A 25,918-nucleotide genomic window follows, 5' to 3' on the forward strand; every position below is an offset into this window, starting at 1 on the left:
CAGCAGCATCAGAGCCAGAGACTTAAAGAGACTAAACGAACAAATCGCCAAGGCTGGATCTGTACTGGGGATAACTCTGGAGCTGCTGGAGCTGCAAAAGCTGCAGAAAATAATTGAAAAATTTTCACAGCCTCTACAAAACACAGTAAAGAAACAACAGAGTATGTTCAGGCAGAAGCTTTTTCAAGCTCACTGCAAGACAGAAAGCTACAAAAGATTATTCCTGCAAGCAGCCAACACTTTCTAGAACAAAACTTTGACTGGAAATAAAGTATTTTTCATTTCATTTCATTTTCATTTAAATGAGACACTACTCATGCTCTGATCAGTCACAAATGCAAAAGGAGGACAAAATTGATAATGTATAAAGTTAAATTTTTATTTGTATTGGCATACACTGTACACAGCATTAAACTCCTTTTTTGTTCAACTCTACTGAGAAAGACCTCTTTTGTAATTGGGCTTTAAATGTTATAAATGAACAACAGAGTGAATGACACAAGTGGGCATAAAAAAATAAAGAAAACATGATCAATGATATTTTACATTCACATGTAGGGGACTTACAATTTTATTTTTCCTGTTGTCATATGCTTTAAAAGGCTATCTCAAACAAGACTGCAGATTAATGAGCACATGCAAATTATTTTAGCACTTTTCAGTGAGGCCTCATTTGGCATTTTTTTCATTTTTGAGGAAGACATTTACTTTGTGACAATTAATTAGTTTAAATGTGATCATGTAAACATGATAGTTAATAGTTCATGTATGTACACTGCTCTGAGTACCAATAATAGGATAACATGAAAAATGAAAAGCGGGGTGAGATCTTTTCACCGTCTTCTACAGGTTACATTCAGTCAGTCGGTTTCTCGTCTGGTTGACTATCTTTGCAGAACAATGATATAAATGCACGCTAGCTTATTCTATCACAACGATGTGGTAGTGATGCTGGCTGCTGAAAGGGCTCACAGAGAAACATACCAATCTGTCAAAGAGGAGATAGTTTCTTCTGTGGAGCAGTCAACATCATCTTCTACAATACTGACTGCACTTTAACTGAAGCAAATGCAGTGATCAACATGTTTAATGGATGGTTTGTCAAAAAACAAAACATGCATTTCACTCATCATTATTAGAGCTGCTGTAAAAGGTTGCATTATGTACTGAGATGTCAAACAAAAACCAGTCTATAAGTACAGAAACAAAACTACTGAGAGTAACACTGAATAATGGGTATGGTGGCCTCTTTCCTTTAAAGAAATTACATAAAAATCCTCTTTAGTGCAGTAAGCAATATGGATTAATAGTATTTTCACTTTATATAGTTATTATTTCTTTTTAAGCTCGGCATATACAGTCTTGCAGCTAGGCATGTGGGTTTAGGCCGATGAGGGAACTGCTGTCATTGATGGAGGTGGTGTTGTGTTTGCAGAGCAGTAACACCTGCAAGCATCAGGGGAGGGAATTCTATTTTAGGAAGTGCAGCAAAGAGGGCAGAGAAAAACTTATCAGCTAAATGTGATGCTGCCGAGAGGGACAAAAGCATTACTGGAAGGCTGAGGAGTTGAGGACAGGGTGTGCAGGTAGACAACTGGTGAAGCTAACTCAGGTCTACCTCCCTCTCTATTCCAACATACTTGAGGGCATCAGCTTGGCTGTATCTGTGGGAAGAGACATAAAGCAAAGACTTTAATGCAGAGAATCTCCAGAAGCCAGTAATTAAGTTAGAGCTTTTTTTTCTATTTTTTTCTTTTCTTTTTACTTTTAAGTTGATGTAGAGTCACAAAAAGCCCCGTGACTCTACCTGTAGTCAAAGAAGAGCTCTTCTCCTTGCAGGATAGCTCGTTTGGCAAAGATTCCAATACGATGGTCTCCATTCACCATCACCACTGCAGTTGGGTGGGGGCATAGAACATTTAGCAAGCAGGTTTTCTGAATACACTAAATTCATTTTGCAAATAAAACCATCTCACCTTTAGCGTAGCAGTTTGGATTAACTGAATGATTTGCAAAGCGGATTTTATTCCCCTTTCGTGTGGCGTCCACAACAAAGTCTACTGACAGATACAGAGCATATTAGGGTTTTTTAATATCCTGCAGAGGAATTAATGGCTTATAAAACTAAACCAGGAGCTAAGAAACTTGCCATTATTCAAGTTGAAAAGGAAGCTAGACATGTATTTGTCATAGATCCTTCCACGTCGATCTGCCTCATCCTGAGAGATCAGCTGTTCATAAGGAGAAAAAATAACACTTATACCCTAGAACTTCAGTCATTCTGTGATATTTTTGCTATATTTGAAAACACAGTTTGTGTAGACTTGCCTCTCCGCAGTACTCAGAGATGAACTCATTCTTCTGAACAGCTTCTTTGATGAATGTACCCCATCCAGCAACATCTGATGGAGCCAAAAGCAGGTGCTAAAAGAAAAGACACACGGAAGATTTCCACTTACCACCACCTCCCATTTTTCAGAATATTACATAAAAATATTTAAACAGTTAATGTACCTTTTTTAGGCCTCTCTGGATGCTGCAGTTTTTGCAGGATACAACTTTGCTGTCCCAGTGGTCTGCTGCACCACAGGTCATGCAAAGATCCGGGTCACACTCTCTTACAGCCAGATAGCAGGGACACTGTTTAGTGTTACACTGAGTCTTACACCTGCAGCCTGGGAAGCGGTTCTGGCCTGGAAAACATTAATACACAATTCACTCAGAGAAGGAAATGGCTGATAAGCTTTACAAGTAAACTGCATGCAGTAAAACTATAGTGCATCTTGTGAATTAGTACAGCACAATACAATGATGATAAATGCTTCTGTTTCAAAATGCAGTTGCAGCAAAGGAGCTAAGTGGGTGTAGAATGCTGAGAGGTTCATCTGTCAGAGACCTCTGCTGGCAGATATGCTGAAATACAAATTTGAAGAGAGTAACATAACACCCTCCGGGTAGATGAACAAAAAGCTTGGGCAAGAATAAACAAAACGTCTTTTCAGGAGCCTCTGATTCAACAAATGTGTCCTTAACAACAGGCCCAGACGGGGTTTCTCCCTTCCATGGTGACTTTTAACCTCCCACTTCTGGCGTTTGTGGGTTTTCTGTCTGTGTCATCAAGGTTTGCAAAGCTTGGGCTGTTTGATTCATACTGATGATGCTGCATATCAGGCACAGAGCCCGTCACATCCCTCTGATTTCTGTCCAAGTCTTCAGAGCATGCACATGTGGAACTGGGGGCTGCTTCCTGTTTGGCTCTGGCTCGCTTCTGCTACGGGAAAAGGCGGAATAATGAGAGGGAGGGGAGAAGGTGAGTGAACCACAACAAGTGGACAAATGAGGGAAAACTGTTCTTTTCTAACCACAGCTAAATGTTTAGTTCATGTTATCTTCCTTTTTGTTGACTCTCCAGGGAACAAACTACAGAAAGCATTCCTCCCCCATGTGGCCATTTCAGAAAGCACAGTTCTGAGTCAGTGCGGCTATAGCACATACCTCATTGTAAATGCAGCTTAGTGTCCCCACCAGAGGACATTCTCATCTGACAACCGCCAGAACACTGCAGAATCATATTATGTTCCGCAGATTTTGCTCCATTGTGATCTGGCAAAAGAGGCTTTTGAACTTTTGAAAAAAAATGGTGCTGTGAACTGGAAGAGGTGACCGCATAATACAAGTGTTTTATTTTGTGCAATAAGAGAAAAAATGGTTTGGTTTATAAGAGACTGGTGACAAGTGAAGAATAAAAGTAACACTCACACTCGAGCTCACACTGGCAGAATTTCTCACAAAAATTCTGGGTCATTACACATGGGCAGGAGCTGTCACATGGGTGGTCGGGGTGGTCACATGGCTGATAGTTGTACACTTGATTGGATGAGTTATCTGGAGCAACAGAGGACAAAGCCCTCAGACCAGCACATAAACTGTGTTGTATGTCAAAAGTCACAGTGCTGTAATAATCTTGATGCTATTTGGGAGATAAATGTACCTTTTTTCAGCTGAATCTTTGCCCATAACCTGCAAAATCAAACAAACATGAATAGGCTTATTTAATATTGTCAGAAAATTGAATTTGATCTATTCATAGATATAGAGTTAATTGTTTCTTAAAACACAAAACAAACTAAAAAAAAAACAAAAAAACAAAAAAAAAACAAGCAGTATCTTGCCTATGTTTCCTTTTTTTCTTTTGGGGTGAGATGTCTCCATCCTCCAAAGGAACACGGTGGATCAGAACCTCTTTCACTGCAAACTCATACACCTGTGTGAAATGACAAGCACAAACATTGTATCCTAAAGATTCACCACCAATTGAAACTGCAAAATTGCCTTTATTTCAGTTATGTTCCGGCTAAAAAGAATATGTGCTCCTGCCACAGAACATCCTGCCCTCACTTCATCCTCTGCTCTCAAATCTACAGGGTAGAGGCCAGACACACAAGTACATCTGTGCATGCACACGCCCAATCTCCACTGGCTGCCAAAACTCAGATTTAGCCTCCTCTCTAGGACACAAGCATATATTATGTTGCAGCTGGTTTCAGGATTATTCTGGGATTGAAGCAATAGGTGGGGGACATAAGCAGAGCTGTGACTGTCCAGTGCAGACTGGACTTGTCTGCCTGTGGCCACCAGGTTTGCTTGAAAATAGTGAAGCTCTATTATCATTTCTAATGTGAAATAGATAATTTTCTTCTATACTGGAGATTGGAAAACCTCTAAAATTTTCAAGTTGCGACATGTTCTCTATCAGCCTTTATAAGTGCAGCGCAATGTAGTTAAAATGACAATCAGAATGTCTGAAGACTTGCATCATGAGAAAATATGAGCAACGTCACATCTGGTAAGCATCCCTTTTTATGGTGCCACATGCCATTCTCTCTGTAGTCAGCCCAATTATCCACATCATAAAACCACAGACTCAGGATGCATGTGTTATAACACCCACACTGACGTAAATGCAGCAGAAATCAGCAACATAAGTATTTTTCTACATTATTTCAAAACAACAATGCATCATTTTCACAGGGATTTCATTGATTAAAAATACAGCAACTATAAATCATAGCTGATAGCTAGTCAACAACAGATGTCAGAACAAAGTGTGCAGGATGCAAACCATGAACATGGAAACAATTAAGATGTTAGTATTTAGCTGAAGTTATGTTAATGTTCATTTCTATACCTGCTTTACCCTATTCAGGGTCATGGGAGTCCTGGGTGGTGGGGTACATCCCGGATAAGTTGCCGGTCCATCACAAAACCAATATAGAAACAAACAACCATGCATGCTCACACTTAATGATAGGGTTAAATTAGAAATACTCCTACTCCATGAGGAAGTGGGGGTACTTGGCAAAAGATCACACCTGTGAGGTATATTTTCTACTTAACATCATTATCTTGTTGTAGTCTTTCTAGTATTGTGTTACTTTTGCGCTCTGTTCTAATCAAGCATTTTAAAATCAGTTTCTTTATATTTTTATGCCTACCTCTAGAAGATTTTGGAGAGTCACTGTATACGTAAAAAAAAAAAAATCTGCTGAGCAAAATCTGACAAACTGGCTCAAAAGATGTGATTTAAAAAAAAAACATCATCAAGGGTCGGAGCATAAGTGTTAGCTTAGTAACCCTTTTCAGCCTGTTCCTTAGCTCTGCTTAGAGTTTGGTGCCTGTGTTTTACTTTATTAAAAACACTCACATAACACATCATAAACCCTGAACTAAACCACCAATGCTCTAGTCACACTTTTAATTTAAAAAATTAAGCATTTACTGTGACCTAACAATGGTAAAATCACACATGTGGCAATTTGAAAAAGAATAATAAACAAAAGTGATGGTTTTCAGCCATAATTAAAGCGTGTGAAATTCTCACCTCCTTGCAGTTCTTGGTACCAATGAGGCGAGCGATGGAGCAGAAGTTATTGAAGTATGTGCCGTGTAGCACTCTAAACAGTGACTCCTCTGCCCCACTCCACTCAACCATGCAGCACGCCGGCGGCTCCCCGTCATCATCACCTGAACGCAGCTTTGTGGGGGTCTGGCTGCGGGAATTTCCCTCTATTTCACATAGACACACACACAAAAAAAACATACTTAAGAATTTTTGACTCACTAGTTATAGCAGGAAGTCTACAACTAGAACTGCACACGCAAAAACACTTTTCTATGACCTGATGTTGGCAATGTTTCTCACAGGCTTTGTTTACCTTCACATCAAAGTGTATCTAACACTTCAAACACAACTGTTTCTGGACACAATCTCTATAATATGTAACAATGCATTCTTACTTAAAGTTATGGATAATCACAACTGATGCACATGCATCTGCAGCTTGAGGCAGAGAGCTGAATGTTGCCTGGCAACAGGCTGAATGCAGCACTGCTGAGACCACATGCAAAGCCTCAGCTCTTCATGCTCTTTATTAATCTGTTCAACAATCTGTTTTTTTCCACATTATCTTCACACATGTGAGAGAGACTGCTGAGTCACTGGCTGAGCACCAGTGGTTATTAAGACTTACAGAGATTTTTAGTGAAGCACTGAGAAATCCATTGTGAATAAGAGGGAGATAAAGAGCCCAAGGAGATTACTCTTACTTCTCTCTTGCTGCTCTCCACATAAAGATGTCAACCAAAATTAAAACAAGGGGGGAGGAAGGAACAAGAGAAGGGGAAGAAAGTGTTTATGTAGAGACTGAATCATACATAAATAATAGTTGGTTTATTTTGCTTGGCAAGAAATGGCTGATATTGGGGGAAGATGTAAGAGGAGAGGCTGAGGAGAAAGCAGGATATTACTTCAAAGCTGTCATCCTCAGCCAAGTTTCCTCTACTCAAAAGAGGTGCAGTCAGTCAGGCCAGACAGCCTTCCAGGACAGGGGAATTTGGAAGAGGTTATGGTAAATGATGCATCTACTCAATGACTCAGTCTCAGAAATACATGAAAACAAATAGTGTCTGTACTGCTTGAAACCACAGAGCAGACAGCTTTAATTGCGTTACAAGAAAAAAGAAAAAAGAAAATAAAAACAAGCACTTACATTTATTAAAGTGTGGCTAAGATGAAGAAAGTTATTTTGTCGTTTGAAAAGCAAAAACAAAAACTTAGTCTGTGAGATCAGTGTTCTACCTGAGGAGGAGGTGGTTTCATGGTCACTATCTCCTTCTTTGCCTTCCTCAGCAGACCTAGATGGTCCAGGACAACTAGAACTTGTAGGACGCTGCTGCTGCCTCCGTCGCCTCCGAGATCTCTGTGACCGTAACATATTCTGGTCCACAAACTCTTTAGCCCCTTTCTTCACAAAAAAAGGACCAGTAAATTGAAAAAAAAAAACATTAGGAAAAAAAGAGTAACAAGAAACAAAACAGTCTGCACTACCGAGTACAGAATGCATGTCTGGTTGTTTGCATACCTGTAACAGAAAGCAGTCTACACCACATGGCTCAGTCTCCATGCGGATCTCCTTACTTTTCCTCTTGTAAACATTGGGTGTAGCACGAAAAGCTTCACCAAGAGAGACAAACATATTTTGACTATTAATTCATACATTAGTCAGGTATTTGCAACTGCAATGGAAAACAGCCAAAACATCTACAAAAGTGACAAAACAAGGCATTACGGTGGAGAAAACAGTCGTATTTGAAGCAACGTCTGCAGAAGAGCGTGTGGAAAGAGTGTAATGACTGCTCTCGCTGAACAGACTTTGCAAAAGGTCCATCTAGGTTGGGGGTGCAGAGGGGGGGCAGCTTCACAGGGCTGGGGGGCTCCAAGAGGTCCTTGTACCTGGGGAAGAGGTGGCAAAAAAAATTCTTTAGTGTCTCTTCTTAGGTTTCTGTGCTCATTCAGATGCTGATGCAGCTACTCCTTTGAGTCAGCAAGCCAGTGAGGCAGCTACCATTCTAACTTTACCCCCCTGTCAGCTTACGTCTCCAAAGCAACAGACTAATCAGCATTGTGTGCACAGATCCCTGAACTGACAACACTTTTCTTACTTTTCTTTCAGCTCCTCCGTGCTGCCTTTGTAGGGGAACATTGAGGCAATAGCTGTAAATATCTTATCGTTGGGGATCCTCTTGCTGCTGGACAAATCCCTCACTTTTGGAGACATAAAACACACATTGTTATTCAAATAACCCAGATTTCTGCATATATCAGGTTTTGATACAGATTCACAAATAAAGGCTATGCAAAATGTTCTTTTAAAAATTTTGCAATTGGATGTTTTTTCTCCCCAATTCTCAGAGCCAGATGGCAATACCATATTCTGAAAACAGTTCTCAATCAAAATAATGCAATTTAAATCTTTTTTATTATTATTTATTTATAAACCTTCATCTGTGCATGAGCTTAAGAGAATATGGTTGACTAACAGCATGCAAACATTTCACTATAAACGAGTTAGAGCTAAGTGTGAAAAACCCTAGTTTCCCATAAAGCTGAGTACAAGAGGTCATTCAGTTCTGCAATTAGAGCCCGGCCATATCAGTGACATGGACAAACAGGTTTCCTCAAACACAGATATCATGTAAACACTGGCAGCTTCAAAGCAACAATGCCAGTTCAAGAGCTGTGGTGCAGAGTGACTTTGTGTCAGCTCCACGGTGTAATGAGAGGAACAGTATCAGCCTTGTTCAGACTGCAAACACAGAAGCAACTGAAAACTCACCATCAGTAGCGCTTCTCTTTTTCCTCCTCACAAACGTTCCAGCTTTATTCTCCTCTGAACCCTCTGCTGAGCTCCTTCTCATCATCCTCTCTTCCTCTTTTTTCCCTGCAACCTCCACCACAGTTGCTGCTGCCTCCTCTTCTTCATCCTCCTCATGGTCAGAGTACTGACTCAAGGCCTCCACAAGCTCTTTAAAGATCTCATCACTGATAAACCCACCTTCTGTGACACAAACAACATGTTAGAGTCTGAAAGCGTATTCCTTAAATACCTGAAATATCTGGATCTCACAGATTTTCTGTATATGAGATAGTCAGGTGGAAGATTAAAGGATTATAGTGCCGACAGCTTAATGGAACAGAGTGTTCATCACTCACCTCTGTCACCATGAACACCGTCATAGTTGTCAATAAGCTCCTCCAGGAAGGCCTCATCCTGCTCCAGCACCTCGTCACCCATGTAGGGGATGTTGTGGAGAAATGTTTCATCCTCCACCTGGAACACAAACACTCTCATAAAGACAGGTAGAGACTGCCTGCTGTGCAAGGATATGTATGCTTATGATGTGCACGTAAGAAGCGAACAAATAAGTTTTTCCAGTTTTTGTGCAGACAAATAAAAGCTTTAAAAACTTGAGCAAGATAAATGAGATACAAAAATTACAAAGTACACCTAACAGGTGTATCAACGCTGCTATTGCAGCACCTAAAACAGGATTTATTTCATACCATAAAGTTGTGCTGCAGAGGTGACCATGAGTACATGAAGGGGATTCCTGCCACTGTTGACAGTGGTCTCATTGCTGTGGCTTGAGTTTTGAATCCTGGAAAGCCAAACTCCACTGTACACATCTGCAAAAGAAGCAGAGGTGAGCTGAGGTCCACCAAGCCTTGGAGCAACCCTCAATATAACTGGGCAGAATTCCATCATTATAATTTAATACAGATGCTGTTTGACCCCAAACTGAGAAAACAAACAGAATCTAGTGGACTCTAGCAGCATGTGGGGAGAGAAAGATGCTCTTATACCCCAAAACTGCTTGCATAATGAACCCCCACAGGGCAACAATTCACGGTAACACTGCCATATGATCCATTTAAGAGACATTCACTGCCCTGGGATATTTTATTAACACCTTAACATCAGGTGGGAATCACAGCAAAACTGTCTCTGGTGAAGGGCACTCAGCATGAGGGACTTTAAGGAGTTTACTTGAAACATATTTACACTATAAAAACTAGATTGTGATTCCTCTTTGTTTTTAATTGGACACACACACACACCTTCTTGCTGGCCAGAGATCCACTATACGCTGACACAGGGATGGCCTGAATTCTGAGCTTGGACCACTCTGTGTTTAGCAGATTTGCCTGCTGCTCAATCTTTTGCCTGTTGGACATGAATAGGGTCTGGGAGCAACAGAAAATAAGCATATCACACAAGGAACAATATAATTCACATAAAGATACACAGCAAGTGCACACCCTTGCAGTTAACAATCCAGGGTGCTGACATACCTTCACTTCATCTGCTTTTTTAAGGCGTTTTAATTGACGAAGACGCATATACTCCGACCTGACCCTCCGTTTCCATTCTAGCAGGCTGCGGGATGGGACGAAGGAGGAAGGCTGGTGTTTTGGAGTTGATGGTGCAACACCGGTGCTGGGGGCTGGGGCTGCAGCAGAGGTGTCATCCATGACTCTGAAAAAAGGCAAGGCAAGGCAAGGCAAATTTATTTGTATAGCACATTTCATGTACAAGACAATTCAAAGTGCTTTACATAAAACATTTCAGCAGGGTGCAGAAAGCAATACAAGTGCATTAATAATAATAATAATAATAATAATAATAATAAAAAGATTAAAAGAAATGCAATTAATGAAATAAAAACAGATAAAATGCAAGAAATAAAATTTCAGTGTGGAGAAATAGTAAAAGGCATCAACACATAATCACAATAAAATAATAAATTACATTAAAATGATTAAAAGCAAGATAAGGTAAAAAGTTTCCGTGCAGATTTCATGCATAGGCGCATGAGAAAAGAAATGTTTTTAACCTGGATTTAAAAATGTCTACATTTGGTGAAAGTTTAATCTCCACTGGCAATTTGTTCCACTTGTTTGCAGCAAACAACATGATAACAACCTTGTAAATATGCACTATTGCCTTATTTTAATTACATTGTTCAATTATGAAGTGCCAGCCTTACAATGACTACCACTACTTTGGCTGAGAGGTGTTGTTCTGCTTAAATGCAACAGATTTAGTGTAATATTCTCATTTTGCCATCCACAACAATGAGCAATTATCTTAATATGAAGCTACTAATAGTTTTACACAATCTTCCATTACACTAAACATTACACTTCCCTATTTATCCTGACTCAAAGCCTATTTGAAAGACTGCCCCCCTCTGTTTGCAAAACAAAACTGACATCTGAGAAAAAAAGGAAAAGAAAAAAAGGAAAAAAAAAACCCTACACCTTCGAGAAGGGTGCTTTAATGTGCTCGTGTTTGTCTGCTCATCTTTTTAAAATTATTATTATTTCTAGGGGAAAAGAGATTGCAACTGACAAAGCAACTAAAAATAAGACAAACTGGGAGTATGTGTGCTTCCATCATAAATTAGGTCCATGAATGTAGCAGCACGGGACAACCACATTGCTCATGGGTGGGCGTGCCTCGGCAGAGCAGAAAAGTGCGTAGTACAGTTTTTCTGTGTTTCGTAATCGCCTCAGTGAACATGAACTTCACCGTCTGAGCTAAAACACAATCAAAAATAAGCACAAAAGCAAAGGAGAGCTCGAATAACTATAACAGCTCTTTTTTTTCTTGGAAACGATGCGAGCATTTCAGACACATATGAAGTGCGCTACGTCCTGAGGGTGCAGCCGCCTGAGGAGCGACACTACACCCATTTAAACGTAGAAGACTTTAAAGACGTGCGCACCGAGCTCCACAATGATTGCACGTTTCTCTGGCACACGCGTGTGCACGTCTCGATTCTTACATCCAGTGTCGCAGTTATTAAATACCTTCAAATCCGCGTCTTGCGTCCTATTTGTTGCGACAACAGCCTCGCAACGCGATCTAGTCCCTCTGCGTCTTTCTGGTAGAGAGATCCAGAGCAATTTAAGGCTGTCTTTGCTGTGGATCTGACTCAGATATCGTCACCACACGGCGAGGGGATCTCAGAGAAATCCCTGCGTTATCCATGGGCATGGTGCTGGAGGTTGTTGTTGTTGTAGCTTACAACATAGCTGCGCACTTAGCTTGGTTGAACCAACCCGAGGAGGAGGGTGACGTCTTTATTATGATCACAGCCTTTCCAAGAAGAGGAGAGGAGCAAAAGGATTTATGATTATTCTTCGTCCTGGGAATAAAAAGTAGCGTGGAGCTGCCACAGCACAGCCATTACTAGCACACACACACACACATACACACACACACACACACACACAGGAACTGATGCAACTGTCCGGAGCGGTATAGCCATCTAAATGCGAGATCATGTCACTGCATATAGGTTGAGATATTATTGTTAAGAAGAGGAATGATAATAATAATAATAATAATAATAATAATAATAATGATAATAATAATAATAATAAAACAACAAAAATATAACTGACTTCTTTACCCGACACGAGGACATCCCCCAACCCCCCCAAATTAAAATGCTCAATAAATGCATGCAAGGCACAGTGCTATTAAAATTAAATATTACTACAGTACATTAAAAAGAAATAAAACTGAACAAAAATAAAGTAAACATGAATACAATACATAGCTCACACAGCAGGAAAATATTGCAACTTTACTCACGATGCCAGTTTGCCCAGTGGCCGTTAAATAATTTACAGAGTTAAAATGATTAGGTAATAGCTGACAAAAAGCTCCAGTTTTCTAACATTCCAGTTAACTCCATGGACACCAGTTTAGCTGCAGTTAAATTTTCCACCTGCAGAGGGCGCCCAACAAACGTCATCCTGTGTTATGACTTCAAACAGAGGTTTAAATGAACTTGTCACTCAATTAAACGTGAATGAATTCAGAGTTTAGAGAAATATATATACAAATGATAAATATTATTCCTAATAATGGACATGACATGTTATATTAAAAGATCATTTGGTTTAATCTCAATTTATTGCATGTATTTATTATTTATTAATTCTTCTGGCATTCTTTATTAATTTTTACTTCATATTTTATTTGCCACTTTAGCTTTTTCTATAAATACTTGTGATATTTACTTATACTGATGTTTAAAAACAAAACAAATTTACTCTGAGAGGCTACAACTACAAGCATGTGAAGTTTTATATGAACCTCTCTGCTAATCAGAAGAACTAGAATTGTTGACTTTGGTGCAAAATCTTTGTTAGGTTGAGGAATCTGGGCACATCTGTTCAACGACTCCAAATAAAGTATCTGTACTGTTGAACATGTGTTTAACATTAGTTCTAATTTAGTAACATAACCTGATTTGACCTCAGTGTTATTCATGCTGACTTACCTATATCACAGATTACCATTCACCAATTCACAGATTTTCTTGAAAAAGATGCAAAAATGTTCATTACATTCATGAGATCTTTAACATCTTGAAGCTCTTCTACTAATATGTATTCATAATTATATTTCTAATATATGTCTTCAACCGGTGATTTATTCTACACAGAAATAACTTCCTGTTTTTCTCTGGACTCGTTCAAAAAACCCTACAGATTATTTGGGCTATATATTTAGCATAGGTTTTTCCACAAATTGTTCTAATGAGATAATCCATGACATTAAGTTCAAAAGATGTGTAAGTTAGCAAAATCCCCTAGCGACAAAGAACTACCATTATGTCTACTTAATCATGGAGCTTATGCAGTTTTTTAACCTTTTAACTAAGAACTAAATGATTTGTTGGTACATTGAATTACTGGCATTGGCCTCTCTGGACTGATGATAAATTTGTGCAGATACAGCAGTTTTAATAACAGCAGATTTCTAAACTATAGAGATTGCAACATCAGCTAGCTGATGTTTTATTCCCAAATGTGTAAATAATCTTTGAAAGAACTTTATAAATAAATTGAATCTCCATCACAAAAAAACATTATTCTAACAGATCATCTCTATTTTGCAGATAGTTGAACTGCATATTTCTGTCGAATATTAAGATGTACCATTTGGTTTCTGCTGATGTACTTTTTGTTAATGATAAATAGAGGAAGTTTAAATGAAGTGTTGAAGACTAGACAGTGTTTCACATAAATATGTTTAGAAGGTGGCAAAGTGGTTTAGACGTAGTTGTAGATGCATGCTTTTGCACCGAGCATTCAGTTTTTCTGGTGACTTTCATTTCTCATCGACATTTGACATGCAAATATATATAAAATATACATGAAAAAAAAATTTGCACACTTGTTTTCTCTCCAGGCATTTTAATAATAATCATTGCATTGATCAAACAGACACGATCCTTCTCTGACACACAAGGTGGCACTGCTCTGCTACTTTTTAAAGAAGGAGGCATGCACTTGTACACACATTTGAGTTTGTTAAAAGGAAGAGATAAAAACCGACTCAGAGTACTCTTTCGGATGGCTTTATTGCTGTTTATATCACACAATCCAAATGACTAGTTATGCGCTTAGTAAGCAAAAGTAGCCGTCTCATCTGATACAGCCTGTTTGACGTAACTGGTGCATGTTGATACTGAGCTGTCAAACAAAAGCAAACATACAGGAAGATCAGTTAAAGAGGGGGGTTAGAGATGTTATCTGTAGGAAGTTTTTAATTCCGCATGTGTAAACTCTCTGTGTTGATCTTGATTGCAGCCTGCCACTAGGACACATTTCTGCAGATATAATGTGTTTTCTGACAACAACTTAGAGATAAAAATAAAATGTAAAGGATCAGTAAAAGCTGATAAAATAATGAAAGGACTTCTTAAAAGCCCTTTAAGATAAGAATGTCTTATGGAAGACATAAACTGTGATTCATTTAGCTTTTCTTCAACATCTGTAATGTTTCATGCTTTTCCTCATAGACACAACCATTTATCTTTGTTACTCAACTCACATGGTAAGTCTCATTTTAAGGCATATATTTACTCGATTTAAATATTCATATCCATTAAACAAAAGAGTTCCAGTAAATCATGTTTACGTAACCCCTGAGTGATCAAATGAGATAAAGTGTGGCACTACACATTCTGAAGTGCTAATAAGACGACCTGATATCATACCATTCCATTAGAACTATTACATTTTAAATACATTCAGTAATTACATATATGCATGGCTAATTTCAATCTAAGGGTCTATTTTCTGAGTATTTTAGTCTCTTTTAATTGAAGTGGGTTTTAGCTGATCCCATTCTTTTTTTTCCCTTTTACTCTGCAAACAAAGTTGTGCTACATTTGTTTATATTTTTTTATTTTGTATAAAAAGTGACATGCAAATAAAGTCTGACTGTCTAAATGATAAAATCAAAGTTGCTCCCAGCTTTTAGTAAAATGAAATGTGGAAGCAATTTTGGCTGGACTTATTTGGCTTTCTTCCAAGCCCAACAGCTGAGAAGGAGCACTCATCCTTTAATGACGTGGACGATTGCTTCATTTTCATACTGGGTGTCCCTGTTGATTCTCTACCACACGAAGCCAATGTGACGTCAAACTGTAGATGGTGGGAAAAGGGGTTTCTTGTCATCAGCACCAATGATATACGGCAGCTCAGATAGAGAAAGTACATTCTTTATTCACAAATGGTTAAAACATTTTCCTCTGCAGCAACAAGAACAGCGACCTGATATTTAGTATACATGTAGCCAATGAAAATTTGATGGGGAAGTCTACACATACTTTGCATTGTTTCCTATTAAAACTAGCTCATTAAACTTTGCTTTACCAAATGCAGCCCAGTCTCAGAAGGTGCAGCTGGTACCTCCATACGTCCAGAATGAAACAGTCTGATGAGAAAGGTGTATAAACTGGAAGTTATCAAACTTTTGTGCAGCCTTTTTGGTAAAATCCTGCTTTTACTCGAGTTGTCTTCAATGTTTTTAGTAATATTTAAGCCTAACCAAACAGGTTTGACCCCAAATCTTATCTATATATTGATGATATAAAAACCATGGCAATGAGAAATTTACATTACCCTAAATTAAAAAACTTTAATTTTTTTAATTTTTAAAAAGTCAGATGTAGGCATGTTACTAAAAATTCCAAGATGGCTCATCAAATCTATATTTGTATTGATAAAATGGCAATTGTAAATATAGAGAGAGGGGGGGTAAAAGAGCACAAGGCACTCAATAACTTTTTTTTTCTTCTCTTCTTTGATCTCTCTCTTATTTTCTATTACTAAATTATTTTATAACAGTAGATGGTGCGATAATGAAAGACAATATAAAGAGAAAAAGTGATGCTGGTGTACCAGTTGGACAAGACAGTTCTAACATTATCTGAGGCTCTTTGCCCCATTTGGTGAATCCGCCCATACTAGGAAATGAGGGTTTCCTGTTGTTTTATAGAGCCTTCCTGCAAAAAGGTTGAGATATGTAATCCCTACCCACCAGGGAAGATGAACAGAACATTGTTAGGCAAAATGATCGTCACCAGATTCCCTCTTGTGTTTTTGGGGTGCTCTGTGATCCTTCTCAACTGGGGTAAGTAGATCATTTATATTGTCCATTTCCTAATTCCTCTGAAGCAACGTCTATTTCTCTCTCTGTGGCTCACCTCTCAGGAGGAGTTGTTGGAAGGTTAGCTAGAGTAGCTTTTAGAAAAGTATCTTATTGTCATGATGGATTTTAATACTTGAATAGATTGTTTGCAGATGCTTGAGTTAGTTCGATCTTTGATAAAAAAAAAATACTGACAATAGATTCATGTTTCTTTGTGAAAATATTAGCATAGAGATTTTATTTTATGATGATCATTTTTTAGAGTTTTTTAGAGATATTTAACTTTTTGTGTGAGTGGGCTTATTGTCCATTTGTTTAAATGTCCTTGAGCTGTTTATATTAAGACTTCCTCAAAGCAGTATGAGACAAAGAGAGGATGCACTGATGTGTTGACTCAGAGCTTAGCCTTTCTAATTTCCTTTACCTTTTTATACTTTTACAAGTTCTGGTAAAGTGATTATTAATGAAAACTTTGTTTAACAGTGACTCACATAATCGACTGGAGTAGTTTATTCTCTGTTTAATTCCATTTTATTTCCCTTTTGTGTAGCGTTTGGTAACCTTGTTATTTTCATATTTTCTTTCCAGGATCCACAACAGTGGTTTGTCTGGTTAACAACAAGGTAACAGTGCAACCAGTCACAGTGGCAGGTATGCATTTTTATTCTGTGTTTGACATTGTCCCTGATGTCCATCTGTCTTGATACTTGTCTTTCACTAACTTTCAAAGTGTGCACATTTGACTTATGATAAACTATAGTTTGAATCACATTTGCACTCTAGTAACTGTACAGTAACTACAGTACAATAAAGAACTGAAAGCCGCACGCATCACAAAAAATAAGACATTTTCTAAAAACACAAGAAAGGGAAATAAATCAGTGTCTCACACTCTGTGGACTGCTTGTCTAACATGACTTCTCTTCTGTGCAGGTTCTCTTCCAACAGAAAAAATGACTACCGGTATGTTTATGATTTTAATTTGACTCCAGATTAATCTCTATATATCTGTGTGGCCCTACTGGAACAAATTGCAATCCCAAATTGGGAGGTTTTCATAAAATCTTAGTTAAACAATTTAGCAGAAATTGATAAATACTGTTCTGATTTGATATGTTTTACAGTTCCAAATAGCGATTATATAAATGTGTCCACTCGGGGATTGTTCTGGATCACTTCCTTAAACTGATTTGCTTGGCCTGGAACAGACAGACCCAGAAAGCAGAGCTCAGAGATCCTGTTTCCTGCCAAGACATCTTCTTGTGTGTATTATCATGAGAATCCAAGATAAACTCCTGAGGAGGTCTCTACCAGAGAGGGTTCAACAGCAGTAGACATGAGGCCCATAATGGTTTGGGGTTAAAGGTTAACTGAAACCTCATTATGAGCAGCCCCCACCTGGCTCAACTTCCTGAATTTGTTCGTCATTTACCCCATGCAATGTTCGTGATCAACGCATGAACTCCAAGTTGTGAAACAACTGGAACTTTGGAGCAGCGCCCCTTTCACTGTTCCTCATCCTGTGCCTTCTTTTTTTTTTCTTTCCCTGACTGTCCTCCCCCCCTTCTTCCCCTCCTTCCCCTGCCAACTCCCCCCAACTCTGAGCTCCTCCTATGCTGAAAAGACACATTTCCTGATGTCATTACTAAATCAAAATGCTGCTCGGTAAACAGATGTTGTGCGAGGCCCAACATGTAAATTCTATGACATAAATTTACAAGCCAGTAGTGAGAAAACTGGAACGATAGATTTAACTTTTCAGTCACTTTGTGAAACAGCTTCTCACATACAACTTTTCACTTGTGAGTGTTGACAGTGAGAAACTACCCAACAGATGTACCGCACTCACGAGTTTCTCATGACATAAAAAAAGAAAAACAAAAACACCTGTGATGGAAATATTAGGCTTTCTTTACAAGTATGCAAGTTGGCCCTTTAGATAACTGGTCAGTTCTAATTAACTACTTATTCAAGGTTTTGACCTAAATATGAAATTGTGGCTGTCTGTACAGCACACCCTACATAGTCCCGATTACATCCACCCCAAAACGCTAAGCCCTAAATGTTTACTTATGTTTCCTATTTGGCAGAGGCAGCCCAAAAGGCAAATAAATCACATGCTGTGAGCTGGCCAGGCCTTCGACTGTGAGAAACTGAGACTAAAAAGCAGAACAAGAGTTAAAGAGTAAAGGGTTTTCAGATGTGAGTCCAGCCCCAGCTTGGGTGTGCTCCTTTTATTTGGGAGAATGGAGAGGACAATCTTTGTTGCCTCCACCCCTTTAAAAAAGGAAGAAACACTTGAAGAAACGTGTGTTGGAGAGGGGAAGAGCTGCTGCCAAGGCACAGGGCCATCAGAAAGATCTCCGAAGAACATCTGGTAACTGCGGGTAACATTGTTTGGACATCTGGTAACCGAAGATTACACCGCGTCTCTTCCATCCTGCCGGGTTTCCTGTTATGCCTCGCTGTACACTGTCTAAAAAGTTTTTTTTTTTATATGGTCATCTGGGAAGAGCACACCTTTATTCTTTCTTTCTGACATGAAGGGAGCACTTGGTTTCATTGGGGTATTCCTCTCCTTTCTCTATGGTGAGTGTGTGGTCTTCCCTTCTGCAGCTGCAAATGCCTGACTTAATGCTACTAATGTAAAAAGGATTCATGAGCTGCAGTGGACAAAAAATTCTCACTGGATTCAAATTTGATCGGAATCAGACACAGGCTGCATAGGAGGTTTTAAGTCTGATGTTTTAATCTTAGTATCTAACTTTTTCTCCCTTTTTGTAGATGTAACTGGGAACACTTCACTGCCATTTGGTAGGTGACATGTCTTATTTATTATAACCATACAACTTTATAGGGCATTTTATAAATACTTAGTCATCTAGAAGAGAGTATGTCCAATTCATTCATATTGTTATGTTCTATTTTTGTCTTCATGTTTGTTCCCCTAACCCTTTCCTCTCTTTTCTAACTATATTTCCCACAGCTTGTGCAAATAATTCCCACTGTATGGCATACTGCAACATCTGTGCTGAAGTTTTTGGTGGACCAACAATGGATTGCCTCCTTGGAATGCTAAGTTATTTCTGTCTGAATCGTTTTGAGAACGCAATGAGTTCAATGAACAGCACAGACTGGTGCATTTGGGGTAATGTGAACAGGTAAGTGGTAACTTTATTATGTCTAACATTTTTTCTAACATTAAATATATTGCAAAATATTTACTAATATCATCTTTGTTTTTGTGTTTTCCCTGCCTCTAGTTTGTATAGCAACTTAAGCTTTTGCACAGAGGAGATATCTGACTGTCTCGTGATCCCATGGCCCAACTGGCTGGTGGAACAGACTTTTGTGGACATTCATTACAAGTTTTTTAAGGAATGTCCCACAGAGGAGTTTAGTGACCCTCCGCCAGCCATCGTTTTTGCCCTGGTGATAACTCCCATCTGCCTGATACCAGTCATGGTTGGCTTGGTGGTTCTCAAGACCAAAAATGGGGATGGCAGCTCCTGATTATTCAGAATTTCATCTCTACTCATGGTCACTAAGGTTGGCCTCTGCTATCTGTTCTTTCCCAACTTGTAGACTGTTTGTCGATACATACAGTGCTGCTGCAGCTTCATTTCACCGGGGACCTTGAAGACCGAATTTATGGACAATTTAAGGGTGATGATGAATTGATCAGCCACAGAAGAACCCTAGTGAGAGACAACATGAAATTAGAGTTGATGCTCTGCATAATCACAACAATTATAGTCTATTGACAGACTTAATTTCTGGTCATCAAGACTCACTGGGGTAAAATCTACACAATACTGTATTTCATTTACTGTATATACACTTCATGGGAAAGAATGTGATAAAAGTTTTGTTTTCAAGCACCAGACTGAAAATCTGAACTAGTTTGCACACAATTTTTTTTAGAAAATAGAGCTTCATTTATACTGGGAAACATGTAATCAGGGTTATTTGTGATGACAAAAGCTTGGAAGCTTGCAAATAAAAGACACCGGTTGTGCTTATAAATGACAAAGTAACTTTAACATGACTGCTTAACTTTTCTAATGCAACTTTTTTGTCATCCTGCTGCTCAAACGTAACTTTGCTTTGAGATTGAAATTAGAAAATGATTGTCTGGAGATGATGTGTGCAAAGTCAAGTGTCTTAAGTCTGAATCGGATAAAATTGTCCAAGTTTAAGCTATGACATCCTTGATTTATGTTTGATCTCTGCTTGTGGGAAGGACAGGAAAAGGAGTATAATCAAATGCATGGATCTGGTTATGTGAGTCATAGTGTAGGGGAGGCATGGGGTCGGAGGTTACAGATGGGATACAATGATTGGGTGTGACCTGAGAAGTAGATTTCCTGGTGTGTGTGTTTTTAAACAGCATGATGTCTTTCAGCTCTCTCTCCTGTCTAAATAGCATTAATCCTCACAGTCATGATGAAGAGCTAAGTGATTCATCTCCATCCAGATAAAAGACATTTTGTCTGTGCAGAATAGTGATAAACACTGAATGATGACAAAAAGACAAAAACATATCTTTTGCTTATATCAAGAAAGTGTGCTTATGTATTGTGTTCAAAATGACGGTAAAGCTTTTCTAAGTGCTTTCAGATTGAGATTAAAATGTGTATTTATATACTTTGTAGTCATTGTTATTGTCAGGACTATTTGACTTACTGTACAGTTTGAGAGAATACATCTTATCTCCTCTCACATGATGTACTGTATACATTTATTATTATTTTTTTTATTTTCAAACCATTAAAGCTCGATATGGACTGATGTATCATTTGTTTTTGCAACTCTGTGCAGCTGAGTAAATGATTGCAAGAACTGCTGATAACATGAAACAGGCAGTTTAAGTCCAGCTAATGCTTTCAAGGATACATCGATAGGGTTGCTGCATCATTCTGGTGAAACACCCTTTCACCTTTGTCAGTATTTCATTAAACACTCCTTTCCCTTGAGTATGGCACAGATGGTCTTTTTTTTCTTTCTTTTTTTTTTTTTTTTCTTTTTCTACCAGGTAATGTTTCACTGTATCTTCACTGCGAGTGGTACATTGTGGTGCAGTTCCTGTGCTGTTCAAGTGCGGATGTAGTGAAGGAAGCAGTGACAGCAGTCATGTATCACGCCCTCATCTGGCACTCACAACCCAGCACCGTGGGCCTCTTTTCATGTGTATGCAAGTGCGCATGTGCGTGTGTGTGACTAGGCTGGGCGGGAAAATGTGTTTGGTGACCTTCGTTCTCTGTACATGTAGGGTCATCCCCACATCCCCACCCACTTCTGATCTCATCCAATTTTGTGTAACTCCTTGTTGTTTCTGAAAACCAGACCCCATTCCTGATGTAATTAACATGTGTATCTCTACACATATGTCGAATAGCCCACCCAAAGTCAATATACAATAGGAGATAGTTTTGAAATGTTCTGGCTTGGAAACTATGCCCCCCCGTGGTGTTATGTGGTAGTGTAGTGTACTGTCGCATCAAAAAACTATTTAAAGGGTATATAAACAGCGAGAGGAGGACAATATATATATATATATATATTAAGGGCAGGCTTAATGATGTGGGGCTGGTACCATTCCCTGAGCATATTTGCAGACCTACATAGACATATAACTATGCAAAAAATCTAAAAATGTTACTTTTGATTGGTAAATCAGCACATTTAGGGATAGTGCAATCAGGGACAACTCTGAAAACTGTTGAGTTTACCAGCTGTGGGTCAAACATTCAGATGACTGCAAATCTCCTGTACATGAATTGGTTTGAATTTTTGTTGTATGAACTAATTTATATGCTTGAAAAAATGTTTGAATAAATGAGACAAATATCAAGAAGTGATTGCACGGCACAAGAATATACAGGACACCCTTCACCTGCTGTGGCATTACTGACCGGTGAGTCTCTGCAACATCTTTAGCTGCAGGTGGTGGATTTTGGCCCAGTTGAAGGGTGCTTCTGGGTCTTCTCAACATGGGAAAAGATGACTTTTATGTCCCATAGATTTGGCAGTAGTATCCGGCAGGATGGCAGGTAAGGACATGTTTTGCATCAACTACTGCTTTCTTTGGCAAGAGTTAGCCAAAGCAAGGGTAGCAGGACTTTGGCATTTAAGCTGACAATGTCAGCTCTGTTGCTTTATATATGGGGCATCAGTGAAAACAGATGAACTTCTACAGCAGGATGAAGAAATAACCTATAGCAAGGTATTGAAATGTTATTGGTTGGTCATTTGCTTAATGCACTTTAGTTTGTTAAAATCCAATTTAAAACCCATGTTTTTTCACCTGCTAATTTATGGCCACTTGTGCACATTGGAATTTTGCCAGACTTGATGAAAATGAAAAGATTGCACCCACTGATGCGAGTCATTTAATATGACATGAGTAATTACTTTGTTGTGTGAGTGCCAGGCAGTTGGCATTGCTCTGTAGGACCTGACCCTTCAGCTGGCTGACATCACGCTGGCAGCAGATGACTGTACGTTCAGAGCGGCGGCCTGATCAGTCAGAATAAACTCAGAATAATATAAATCATGGATTACTTTTTTCACCTCCAGCTAAGAAACGGAGTGTTATGGAATGTAAGTCTCATTTCTCTGATTATTTAAAAAAATGCACTAGCCTAAAGGTTTAACGTTTTTGGGTTGACAAAAAAAAAACAACAAAAAAAAAGTGTGAACAAGGTCTAGAGTAGGACAGCTTGAAAAAGAAACAAACAAAACAAACAAACAACAACAAAAATAACCAAAAAAACCCTGAAGTCTCCCTGAAAGACAACCACAAGGAACAGGAGTTTGTCCTTCTTTGATATTTAAACAATGCATGGACATGCAATGCTATCTCACTTGCAGTATTCAGGCTGAATTTCAGGCAGCTCTGGGTATTTAAGACACAGAAACTAAACTGTATGAAATACATGTGTATTGTTTACACATTTATACAGTAGCCTTTATACCTACATCTCACTTAAATCCGGTTAGAAACAAAGGAAAAATAAGGTTTAATTGATATGAGTACATACACAAATAAACTAAATCAGCTTGATTAGATCTGCATTGAAAACATGATTTGATAGCAACAACTTTTTATTTTTTAAACCTAGAAATAAGTGTAAATAATACTGATACGTTTGACCATATTTGAATGGATTTTGCAAAGTTAGAAAACAGCCTTTCACATCCAGCCAATACTGAGCAACGTTAGCTGCATTTTTAAATGTGTTCATGGACACCTTTCGGTTTCTGTTTAAACTTGTAAACTTGGCTTGCTGAAGATTTTGAGAAGAAAACAAGATCCAGGGTTATAAATGGAAACTGAAACAGCCTAAAAACATGGATATAAATGACCACAGAATACTATTAAACAAAACAAAATTTCAAGGGTAAAATTGAGATGAAACTAGCACACTCAGATGAGGTGAGCTGTTGATTGATTTTTATTTACTCTGGAGTGATCATTATAGGGGACATTTTTACTGTAAAAATGACAACTCACCCTCTATAGATATAATCAATGATCCCTGTGTCTGAGTCTCATTTCTTTAACTACAGTATAATCAAATGAAATGGCCACAGTATGACAATATGTCAAACGAACCTTAAAATAGCTCAACATTTTTTATTCAGAGCTCATAAATAACAAAATGACTCAATTTTAGTCATTAAGAGATTTCTTGTTAAAATATAAAAATGCTGCAAAGAGAGAGCTTTTACAGTTCATCCTCAAGTGTCACTCAGCATGCTGAGAGAAAAAAAAAACTATCATGGTGAAGTGATTCCCACAGTCTGCCAGGAATAACAAGACTTCCCACCCTCATGTATCCGCTGAAGGAATAATGAAGAGTCTGCGAAATATAACCTGCATAAATTTGGAAAAAATAAAACAAACACACAGATCAGTGAAACTCCAGCTCAGCAAAAACACAATTGACTTCTTTTTGTCTTTCTTTGCAGATTCTGAATGACATAGAAGCCTGAAATTGAGCTCAAGCGATGGGACTGCAGGCGCCTGCTTCCAGCCTAAGACATCAGGTCAGACACACAGTGAACTATCAAAGACTAGCAGGCCCTGCTGAATGTCAGGGCATATTTGGAGCTGGGGGTAGCAAAGACGAGACAGGGTGATGAACTATCTGAGACACAAAGGCAAGTTTCCCTCTGAGTACCAGCCAAAACACACACATAAACACACACACACACACACACACACACACACACTTAGAAACACACTATATATATATATATATATATATAGTATGTTTTTAAGTCTTTTTAAAGGTGTGCATGAGTGTTTGGAGGAAGTCAACTGTAGATTGTGAATACTGTTGATATCAAAGGCTGCCTCTAGATGGCAGTCTTTGAGAGCACATTCTGTGGCCAAACACAATAAAAAATGCACCTTTTGAGTATCCTCCTAAGCATTTCAAAGGAGAAGAAATTAATCTAAACTAATTGTACTGTTGGTGTTTTTCATGCTGTTAAAAACTGCTGCCGTTCAAAAAAAAACAGTCACCTTGCATTTATTTCAGTTTGACAAAAAAAAAAAAAAAACAAAACAAAAAAACAAAACAAACAAACAAAAACAAACAAATTAACAAACAAACAAAAAACAACATATCGATGCTCTCGTGATCTGAAGAAGTGTGTTGTATATTTTATATATTTCAAGGCAAACAGATTAAGTGAATACAATTCAAACCTTGAAAATGCACTTAGAATATATGGTTTTATATAAATTGCCTCAGCAATTTTCCCTTTGTCCCTGTACATCCAAAGCTGGGGAAACACACACTTTTCTGTGATGCAGAATCAGTCATTAATTTGTGATGTAAAAGTACTGAAATGATAAATTTAATCTATAAATGATTATAAAAATGTAAAATTGCTGAAATATGTATCCTGTTTTCTTTGCTTTTTCTTCAAAGATTTCCTTCTTGGTTGATTTTAAACATTAATTCCTGCACTGTTTTAAAGAAATATTTGTGTTGATTTACAGTCATCAGATGACTTTTAACCTTCTAAAAACACACACACAAATTTGTTAACTCTAACGGTGTGCCTGCATTTGTCTGCCTCCTTTTCCTTTTAAAACCCTGAAAAAGCTTTGACCAAAGCTTTTACCAGGAAAAACAGCTTTTCACTCCCATTTAGAGGTAAATAACACCTGTTTTATTCCACAGATGCTGAGCGTCTTAGCTTCATCTGCACCAGAAAACACATTATTCTCATATCTTTCTTTTCCTCCTTTAAGACATCTAATCCTGCTCTGTTCTAGAAATATTTTTTCGTTTGAAAATATAAATCACATAATGCGCAAAAGAATTTGATATAAAATATCCATATCTACATGTGCAGATGTACGTGTACCTCCTCAGAAGACAGAAGCATGCAAACACACACATACTGTAAATAGTCATGAATACAAATGCACACACTCACAAACACATGCAGTCAACAATACAATGAAAAATGTTAAAATAGACTTATGTGCAGGTATAAACGTTCAGAAGAGATAGAATAGAAAAATATGACAAGGG

The 25,918-nt window shown here is 38.3% G+C and overlaps 2 protein-coding genes across 6 annotated transcripts; one reads left to right on the forward strand and one right to left on the reverse strand.

Annotated features, from left to right (window-relative positions):
• Nucleotides 1-358: 358 nt before the first annotated feature.
• Nucleotides 359-12,523, reverse strand: ezh1 (enhancer of zeste 1 polycomb repressive complex 2 subunit). Of its 5 annotated transcripts, none has more exons than XM_042007111.1 (20): nt 12,504-12,523; nt 10,193-10,376; nt 9,959-10,084; nt 9,404-9,526; nt 9,053-9,170; nt 8,676-8,897; nt 8,002-8,104; nt 7,629-7,792; nt 7,422-7,513; nt 7,139-7,304; nt 5,882-6,066; nt 4,173-4,264; nt 3,992-4,020; nt 3,760-3,885; nt 2,515-2,693; nt 2,329-2,424; nt 2,150-2,231; nt 1,977-2,060; nt 1,808-1,892; nt 359-1,664 (listed from the first exon to the last, which is right to left on the reverse strand). In XM_042007111.1, the coding sequence occupies exons 2-20, from the start codon at nt 10,370-10,372 to the stop codon at nt 1,604-1,606; spliced, it is 2,313 nt and encodes a 770-aa protein (XP_041863045.1). In that variant the 5' UTR covers nt 10,373-10,376; nt 12,504-12,523; the 3' UTR covers nt 359-1,603. The 5 variants fall into 5 exon arrangements, with proteins under 5 accessions (XP_041863045.1, XP_041863060.1, XP_041863067.1 ...); XM_042007126.1 differs by lacking the exon at nt 12,504-12,523 and adding an exon at nt 11,714-12,170 and having other exon boundaries at nt 8,676-8,894; XM_042007133.1 differs by lacking the exon at nt 12,504-12,523 and adding an exon at nt 11,714-12,169 and having other exon boundaries at nt 1,766-1,892.
• Nucleotides 12,524-16,215: 3,692 nt separating this feature from the next.
• On the forward strand, nt 16,216-21,149 carry ramp2 (receptor (G protein-coupled) activity modifying protein 2). The gene is made up of 6 exons (XM_041973120.1): nt 16,216-16,343; nt 16,950-17,012; nt 17,295-17,324; nt 19,146-19,175; nt 19,348-19,522; nt 19,625-21,149. The coding sequence occupies exons 1-6, from the start codon at nt 16,259-16,261 to the stop codon at nt 19,872-19,874; spliced, it is 633 nt and encodes a 210-aa protein (XP_041829054.1). The 5' UTR covers nt 16,216-16,258; the 3' UTR covers nt 19,875-21,149.
• Nucleotides 21,150-25,918: the final 4,769 nt, after the last annotated feature.

Source organism: Melanotaenia boesemani, chromosome 2, assembly GCF_017639745.1.
Source record: "Melanotaenia boesemani isolate fMelBoe1 chromosome 2, fMelBoe1.pri, whole genome shotgun sequence".
Classification (NCBI taxonomy): Eukaryota; Metazoa; Chordata; class Actinopteri; order Atheriniformes; family Melanotaeniidae; genus Melanotaenia; species Melanotaenia boesemani.

Bases quoted from the DNA above. Each gene is read 5' to 3' on its own strand.
- ezh1 (XM_042007111.1), bottom strand. From the start codon at position 10,372: ATGGATGACACCTCTGCTGCAGCCCCAGCCCCCAGCACCGGTGTTGCA. The intron at 9,527-9,958 runs GTGTGTGTGTGT...CTTCTTTTGCAG, and splicing joins GATCTCTGGCCAGCAAGAAG to ATGTGTACAGTGGAGTTTGG. The intron at 2,061-2,149 runs GCAAGTTTCTTA...TGTATCTGTCAG, and splicing joins CCTTTTCAACTTGAATAATG to TAGACTTTGTTGTGGACGCC.
- ramp2 (XM_041973120.1), top strand. From the start codon at position 16,259: ATGAACAGAACATTGTTAGGCAAAATGATCGTCACCAGATTCCCTCTT. The intron at 17,013-17,294 runs GTATGCATTTTT...TCTTCTGTGCAG, and splicing joins GCAACCAGTCACAGTGGCAG to GTTCTCTTCCAACAGAAAAA. The intron at 17,325-19,145 runs GTATGTTTATGA...CCCTTTTTGTAG, and splicing joins AACAGAAAAAATGACTACCG to ATGTAACTGGGAACACTTCA.